Source organism: Echinops telfairi, unplaced genomic scaffold (assembly GCF_000313985.2).
Source record: "Echinops telfairi isolate 266 unplaced genomic scaffold, ASM31398v2 ScPeMD7_7468;HRSCAF=8506_0, whole genome shotgun sequence".
NCBI classification, from domain to species: domain Eukaryota; kingdom Metazoa; phylum Chordata; class Mammalia; order Afrosoricida; family Tenrecidae; genus Echinops; species Echinops telfairi.
Window position 1 is genome coordinate 24890270 of NW_022111369.1, and position 8742 is coordinate 24899011.

The 8742-nt window shown below is 35.9% G+C and overlaps 1 protein-coding gene across 3 annotated transcripts in view; it reads right to left on the reverse strand.

Moving 5' to 3' along the window:
• Positions 1-8742, reverse strand: part of GRID2 (glutamate ionotropic receptor delta type subunit 2) — a 1637701-nt gene that overhangs the window by 718236 nt on the left and 910723 nt on the right. For all 3 annotated transcript variants that reach the window (XM_045284270.1, XM_045284271.1, XM_004703263.4), the window contains exon 5: positions 3786-3839. In XM_045284270.1, the coding sequence (XP_045140205.1) occupies positions 3786-3839 (54 nt within the window). The remainder of the gene's footprint in view (positions 1-3785; positions 3840-8742) is intronic.

Consider the following 8742-nt stretch of genomic DNA (forward strand, 5'->3'; position numbering starts at 1 on the left):
AACTGGAAAGTCTAAATGTCTGATTATTGTGACCCTTTACTGAGTTATTTATAATGATTCATGTGTGGGCATATTTCATTTTTACAAAACAATAGTGCACACTATGAACCATTCATTAAAGTCATCATTCATCTTCCTACTATTTTACAAAAATAAAATGCAACGACATATTTAAGAAAACAAATCATAATACTTGTAGATGATTCAGTAAATTGTAATCTGTTATTATTGTAGCCATGGTACTCATCATCAGAGAAACACATTAATTGACTGAGTCATACAATTTGTATGTGATATGAAGGAGTTTGTTTTATATTGTTTTCCCTCAAAGGAAAAGTTGACCAATAAGCAGTGGATAAATGATTACTGGTGTTCTAGGCAGCTCTACTGAGGTTTTTACTTCTAAAATTCAGGTATAGTTTTACAAATTCAACTGAAAAATACAGACTATGCATATAAATTATAAAAATAAGCAACATCTACAATCTCGCCAAGGAATAGAAGCAATTGGATAATTCTACTTCTTTACAGTACATATTTATTTGTTTTGATTAATGATGTTACTAAAAAGCAGAAAATCTCTCCCCTCTGCACTATTTATTTTAACTAGTCAAATGACAATTTTTTTTCCTCCATTAAGACATCTGTGCACCCTGTTCCCTATCAGAAGCTGAATGACAGATTGGAACATAAGGGATTGGAAGGATTATCTTTTTCAAAAAAGTTGTATAGAAAATAGTCAAACCAACCAACCTAAAACATACTAACTGACATCAAGGTGATGCCCCCTCATAATGATAGGGCAGAGACTGTGTGACCAAGGTTTAAGTCTGTCTGGGAATAGAGTACCACCTCTTTCTCCTGTGGAGAGGTGGGTGGTTTCAAACGGCTAACCTTGCAGTTAGCAGCCCAACGTGTAACCACTACACCTGCAGGCCTCCTCCCTATCACACCAAAGACACACATCACTAGGAGAAATGAAAATTTCAAAATCAATGGGAAAATATTTCCTTTCTTTACATTTCATTTATGGCATAAAATTATATAACTATATCTAATTTGAAAAGATATCAAAATGTGAATAGACATTTTGTTAAATTCCCCATTTTTACTCCTTCTTCTCTTCTGTACTTAAAGTACAGAACTTTAAGTAGAGTAAAGCAGAGTACTTAAAGATGGTAGAGTACTTAAAGATGGAAAATCAAGAGGTAATAGAAAATTGGCAAGCAGTAAAGTTTCACTGAAAATCAGATCCCACACATACACATTTCACATGAGGAATCTCAGAAAAAGGCATCCTAATCTATGGAGACGAATTGAGCGACAAATCGTATAGATTCTAAAATTTGACTAACCAAAACCCAAACTGCAAGGTGTTTCCCACATTGTTATGCTGACCTAAAAAGACATACCCCATCACTGGAATTTGTAAGAGCAATAAACTGAAATAGCTTTTCTGTGCAGGAAGAAGCCTATCAATTCCACATGATGAACTCCATACCTGTAGTACTCTACTTTTTTCTAGTAGTATCCAATACAGAAAGTGTCTGAAAGTGATCTGTGGACTTCCTTGTGTTAGCATCATAATTTAAATGCACTGTATTGAGTGCTATGCTAGAAGTTTAGATACTATTTATTTTTTATTATGAACCTGTACATTAGATCCTATTAAACGTATTGTACCAGTGAAACAGATGGAGGAGTGGGTGATTATATTATATATCTATGTTGGAAGAAGTACAGCCAAACTGCTCCTCGGAGGCAAGGAGGTGAGACTTCATCTCATATACTGTGGAGTTGTCATCAGGAGAGACCAGTGCCTGGCAAGGACATCATGCTTGGTACAGTGGAGGGGCAGCAAAAACATAGGAAGGCTCTAAACAATGTGTGGATTGACACACACTGGAAGCAACAACGAAGTCACACATAGAAACAATTTTAAGAATGGTGCAGGACGAAGTGTTTTGTTCTGTTGTACTTAGGGTCACTGTGACCTGGAACCACCGCAAGGGCTCCTAACCATGACAACAACAACATGTTTACACCCGCAACAAATTATATACTCAATTCGCACTTATCACCCAAGTTCATATGAAAAAGACAGTGCTTTATGAAAATGAAGGATGGGCACAGCAGATCACAAAAGGGAAGATTGCTACATCATTACATAACTGGTAAATCACCGAGAATCCTGGCCCAGTCAAGCTGACCAGTAAACTTCACCGTCAAAGCCCAAGGCACCCTCATTTCCCCCAGCATTCATCCTGCCGGATTGACTTTGTTAAGGCAAAAGTAGTCGGAGAGCAGGTTTTCCACTACTATCATGAATGCGAAGTTTGTGATAATGAAATAGTAGATAAGTGAGGGATAGGCCAGGGTTCAATCCAGCTTGCAGGTTACAAAGCCAGAATTCTGGGCCCTAATGCTATTTTAGTGCTGAAATAACAATTACTATTATACAATTACATATTTAGTATCTGTAGATATTCAACGAATTTCTGTTTAAATAAATAATGAATATGATTGAATACTAAATATTTTTGAAGACAAATCATAGTGAAAACAGAATTTGCATATAACAGATCTACCCATAACCCTTTCTGAATGTAATGGTAGGCATTATTGGAAGAATCCCAAGAGTTAAACACTTCCCTGATAACAAAAATGTTGGCAGTTCAAACCCACTAGTTGCTCTCAGAAGAAGCTGGCTATTTGCTTCTGTAAAAATTATAGTCAAGAAAACCATATGGGCCGTTCTGCACAGGCACGGAGGTAACTGTGAGTTAAAAAGAACGCCAAGTCACCCATAACACTAACGGATAACTTATTCTCTAGGAATTTCATGTTGGAGTATGCCTTTAATTTTATGTATTGCCTTTGAGAAAAAAACAATCAGCGCGCGCGCGCACGCGCGCACACACACACACACACACACACACACACACACACAGAGCCCCAACAACCTCACAAACTGTTTGACGGCCCACTGCCACTGAGGTGATGGCAGCTCATCGCAACACTGTTGCCTGCAAGGTGTCTGAGGCCGTGACTCATTAGGGGACTAGGACAGCCACATCGTTCTCACCAGGAGGAACATGGAGATTTGAACCTCTGACCATGTGGTTAGAAGTCCAGTGCTTATCCAACAGTGCTAGTAGGTCTTGTGAAGTGTTTGACAAGTCAGAGTGTTTTCAAGCAGTTCTATTTCTTTATGAGAAGGAAGCCTGATAGAACAGTGATTAAGGTCGGTGCTTTGATCTCACCAACATCTTTGCAGGGTAAAGACGCGGCAGTCTGTTTTTGTAAAGATTTGCTGTCCTGGAACCCAGAGGGGACAGTTCTGTGCTGTCCTGTAGAGTTTCTGAGTCTGTATTTCCTTTTACTCATATTCATACTTTGAACTATTTAATCTGATCTTCTGTAAATTGGGGGTATAAAAATGTCTAGTATTAACATTAAAATCTTAATTGAGCACACTTTATTGGGATTGAATTAATTCACTTGCAAATAAGAATTGTACTTTTTATAAAGATGATCTCTCTAAGTACGCAGGAAATGTTAAACATTCTCAGTGGGGGGGACATTTTGTATTTATTTGTATTTATACAAAGCCCTTCATAATTTTTAAAAAGTCTTCATTCTACTCTTTGCTTAACAGCATCCACTTAGTGTCCTGGATTTATCTCATGTTCTGTTTCCTCTTGAGAATTCAAGGCCATAGGAAATACTGTCAATTCATTTATGAAAACAGTACTCATAGATGACAAATGTTTAGTTGTTTTTACCTCATTAATAATGATCCAGTGACAGTCAAAAGCAACCAAATTAGTCTCCACGACCTAGAACAGAAAACAAACCAGTCAGCGTTAATCATGAAATAGAAACCAAATTAATGGATATGAGTTACAAATAGCCAAAACAGTATCAGATATTAGAAAGGCCCTTGTTATTTACTTGAAGACGGAAAATCATTAGCAATATTCTGTAGGAACAATTTTGCTTTCATTTGACTTGCTAATTAAGTTTGAAAGTATATTTCATGAAAGTCCTAGAGAAACATAGGTGGCAACCAAGAAATAAAATACAACTAATCCTGTATTGTGCCTTAGATTCTGAAGAATTTCCTATTTCACATGTGAAACTATCTACATAGTTAATGTCTAAGAACATATGAATCTATACTTCTGCATTCATTTGACATAATCTTCTGTAGAATATGCTTGCTACTCTTAGCAAAGTAAATAGCTCTTGCTATTCCCTTGACAAAATGAATAGCTCTGTATTCTTCTGACAAACCATGCCAGTTACCTCCTAAGGAACTCTAACTTTAAAATTACTTGGCTATAAAGAAAAGAGCAATTGACTTTATAGCAGCCTTGAGGTATGAGTGGAAATTTTTAGTAGCTTTTAGATGGATAATTACATGAAAGAAAAATAAACAATGCATGCATAAATAAATTTAGCTAATTACTTTGGATTCATTTATTCTATTTAAGTTTTGATTCCTTCTGTAGGTCACAAATATAAATCCCATCTGTGTGTGTGTGTGTAATGTTTGTGTGTATGTGTGTGTGTAAAGAATTTTTTTAAAACAAAGTTTGCCATTCTATAAATTAAATCATATTACTTTTGAACATGTTCTTACTATTCATGAATGTGATTGGGGCTGCTATATAAGAGATTATTCTGTGAGCAATAATATGTGCATATTGTGTTTGAAATGAAGATGGTTTCTAACCACTAGTGAACAATTTTAGAAAATCAATTGAATTTTGGTGGCTATTTTTTGTTTTACTGAGAAATATCTACTGTAAAGGTATTGATCAAAAGAAAATACAATATGTCATGTGATATAATGCTTTGTCAAAGTACATAATTACCTGTGGAAATTTTGGTATAAACTTCACATATTTTAAAATGCATACCTTACTTTGCCCTATAAACTTACTGAAGTATATAGATGCTAAATTATCATATCACTGAGGATATGTTATCTACATATAAATGATGATTATATCATTTTTAAAAATGCACACATTTTCTACTTCTTGGTGAAACATAATGTATAAAATGTGACATCGCTAGTTTTAATTATCATTAAAAATAGAATATTGGACTGATAAGCAATATAGAAGTCCACATTTTTAATTTTCTGTCTTTTTCATTAATTATCTTAGAGACAAAACATCAGTGGTTCATTAAAAATTAAATATTTCAGAAAATTGGTGGAAAGTATATAAGCTTTTAAACGAATGTATGTAGGAAACTTGAACATCTACAAAGGCAAGGTACCTAGATGACCTGGAGAAAAATATACAATAGTTGGGGGAAGAAGGAACTAAGCTACATAAGTGATATTAAGAGGACAGAGAAATAAAAAAAAAATAATACATGAAGATAAAAAGTACTTCCGAATGAATATTAGCACTAAATAGAAGGTACAATCTACAGCCATAACACACTGAACTCACAAAATATCATCTACAGCGATGGAATAATTTAGCTTACGTTGCCGGCTTATTGAGCTACTCTATTCCATATAACAAGTGTCACTATGCAAGTGCTAAGAGGACTCAACATTACCTGTAGAGCTTGAAGTGAGGAGAGTTTTATTTTGTGCCACAACGATGCAAAGTTAAACAGATATAATGATGACTTATTGATGGTGTGACCATGGCAGAAACCTTGCTCATCCATCACATTGTCTTAAAACTAAACTGCCTAGAAAAAACTATGAACTCTCATCAAGGCACTGGTATCCACATTGTGTAAAGTAAATAGGAAAGAAAAATAGCTCAACTAACACTATGATTCTATTCACGACACCAGCCTTGCTTCTTGAGCACCAGCGGGCCTCATTCTTATTCTTGGGTATAGTTGTGGGTTAAAACATTGCCAGTTTATCAATATGATTTTGAAATAAGCAAAACTTTATTGTTGTTATTGTTGTTAGGTTTGATCCAGTTGGCTCCAACCATAGTATGCAAAACCGAACAAACCACTGCACGGGCCTGCACGCTGCTGACAACTGTTCCTATGCCTGTGCAACCAGAGTCCGTCCATTTCATTGAGAGCCTTCCTCTTCTGCCCGCCCCTCCCATGTACCAAACATGACGTCCTTCTCCAGCGACTGGTCTCCCCTGACAAGATGTCCACAGTCTGTTAAACGAAGCCCTTGCCTCTAAGGAGCACGCTGGCCTTACTTCTTCCAATGCAGCTTTATCCTGAGCTTACATGTGAGCAACGATGGGCTTTTCCAGGGTCTTCCCCGACTTTGGTTTTAACTGCTGACATTGAGCGTCTCCACTGTGTCTTCCTACAGATGCAGTCAATTTGATCTCTGTGATGTGCGTTGTTGAACTAAAGTATTTGCTCTGAACAAGTCATGCTTTAAAAAGTTCTATCATGGGATCTCCAGCTTCATTTCTATCACCAAGTCCATATTTTCCAACTAGTATTCCTTCTTCTTTGCCTCCAACTTTTCCTCTTTGTTTCCAACATTTTTCCTAGTTTAGAATATGATGAAAAATAGTGTATTTGTTTGCTTATAATAAAAATGTGTTGAATTAGAAAATATTTCAATGTCTTTGTTAGCCTTAAATACTTGAAGTTTAAATATTTGTCTTTTATTAAAGCTATTTTTATTCTTAGCAGACAAATATTAAAAATAACTCTCATCATACACTAAACCAGGACATGTTCACTGTGAGTGGATACCAGGTATCTTTGAATCAGGTGTATGATTAAGAAAAAATGTGTCTAGCCTGATATCTCAATGTGTGTTTTTTTAAAACATAAGGCTAATTAATATTCTCTATGATGCTGTGTTTTCTTCCACATTATTTATTTCACTCTATCACAAACCTTTTAATCTGATCCCTTGCAGTACTATTGGACGTGCAAGGACGGCACAATCTAGTTCTTCTGATGATCAGCATGTTGGAGATTATTGTTCATGTGGTTCCTTGTATCCACTGGCATAATTGTTGACATGTGGTTCCAATTGTCACCACTGTTTTCTTCTCTTTTAGCAAAGTGGTTAAGCATTGGGCTGTGATCTGAAAAGCCAGCATTTCAAAGCCTCCAGCCAACTCAGCAGGAGAAAGATGTAGCTATCTACACCTCTAAATAGGTACGATCTCAGGTACTTACAGGGGCAATTCTACCTCATCCTTCAGGGTCGCTAGGAGCCTGTATCAGCTTGATGAGATGAAAGTGAGTTTGTTTTTATCGTTTTGTTTTCTTGCTTGCAGGAAAGCAGAGACGAATAGTTATAGTGGAGATAGCCATGGACATTCATCTGAGTAATTTTTAATTCAGTGGCTTTATAAAAGTATGATTTCAAAGTGCTAAGGTTTTTGTTGGCCTTTTTTAGGTCATGAATCTTGAAAGCCTTCATTTATTATTCCAATTATTTTCGAGTCTTGGAAAAATAACTATATCAGTAAAGTATTTAAGAATTAAAAGATAATTATGTTTCATAGTTTTAATAAAACTATTTGTATACAATTAAAATCTGCATAGTACTGTGACACTATGTAATAAAGAAACTCAAAACTTTTTACTGTAATGTACTCAGAGAGGTAATTTTTCCATTCATTTTCTGAGAAATGACTCTTTATATAAAGGATGGGAATTTTCTTAGGTCTGGATTATCTTCATGTATAATCAATGATCTGGCATGAGTTATCTGAGATTTTATAATTGAATATTGCTTACAGTGAGCTGTATGGGAAAGTCATTAATTAAAAGTAGATGTGAGAAGGTAGGAAGAACATTTAGTAAGGGATAATGTGTGTGTGTGCGTGCGCGTGCGTGTGTGTGCTTGTGCGTGTGTGTGTTTCTTTTCTGAGGTTTAAAGGAGTCAGCTCTGACTCTTAGTGACCCGCTCTACCACATACTGAAACAGAGTCATCCTCGCCGTTGTTCGAGCCCATTGTTGCAGTCACTGTGTAAATCTATCTTGTTTGATTTACTTATTTAGTAACTATGGTGACCTTGTAAAACGGGGGGTGATCTCTCTTGATAACATCACAAAAGTTCACACTTACAGGAAGTATATATGTGCGTGTGTGTGTGTGTTTGTGTGTGTGTGAGAGAGAGAGTGTATATGTGTGTGTATATGTATATCCAATAACACAACCCTTGGAAACCCAGTAAGCTTTGTGTTATTTTACTTAATGATTAACATAGGTAGACTTGGTATCTTCTCAATTTATTTATCTATATTACATACATATTTATGCAATTAGAAGACTTACAATTTATAATAGATTTAGAAGAGAAAAAAGAGGTGATAATGCTGTTTATGATTCTCATATATTATCAAACTAAACTAAACTCCTTGTGCTGCTACCACAGAGCCGCAGTTTAACCTCACCAGCAGCTCTACCGTGGCCTGGTGTCCTCTTCCCATGGAGATTTATGACCTAAGACACTGTGTGAAGTGAGTGGCAATAGTAACACGAATGTTTTAATAGCTTCTGGATAAAGGATTAAGAAGAGACTGAAACCTATTAAAAAAATCTATGTGGATGTGTTTGTGAGTGATTTAGGGAAAGGCTGAGAGCGCAGATCATCAGTTTCATGTTCAACAGTTTATACACATTTTATTTGAACTCATCCATCTGACTCTCCTCAATGGACCCAAGTTTATCCCTCTTCTCCCAGTGTTTCTTGTTTGCATTCCTTCTTTCCTAACCTTCTTCCCTTTAGATGGGAAACAGTTGCTTATTTTTGCAT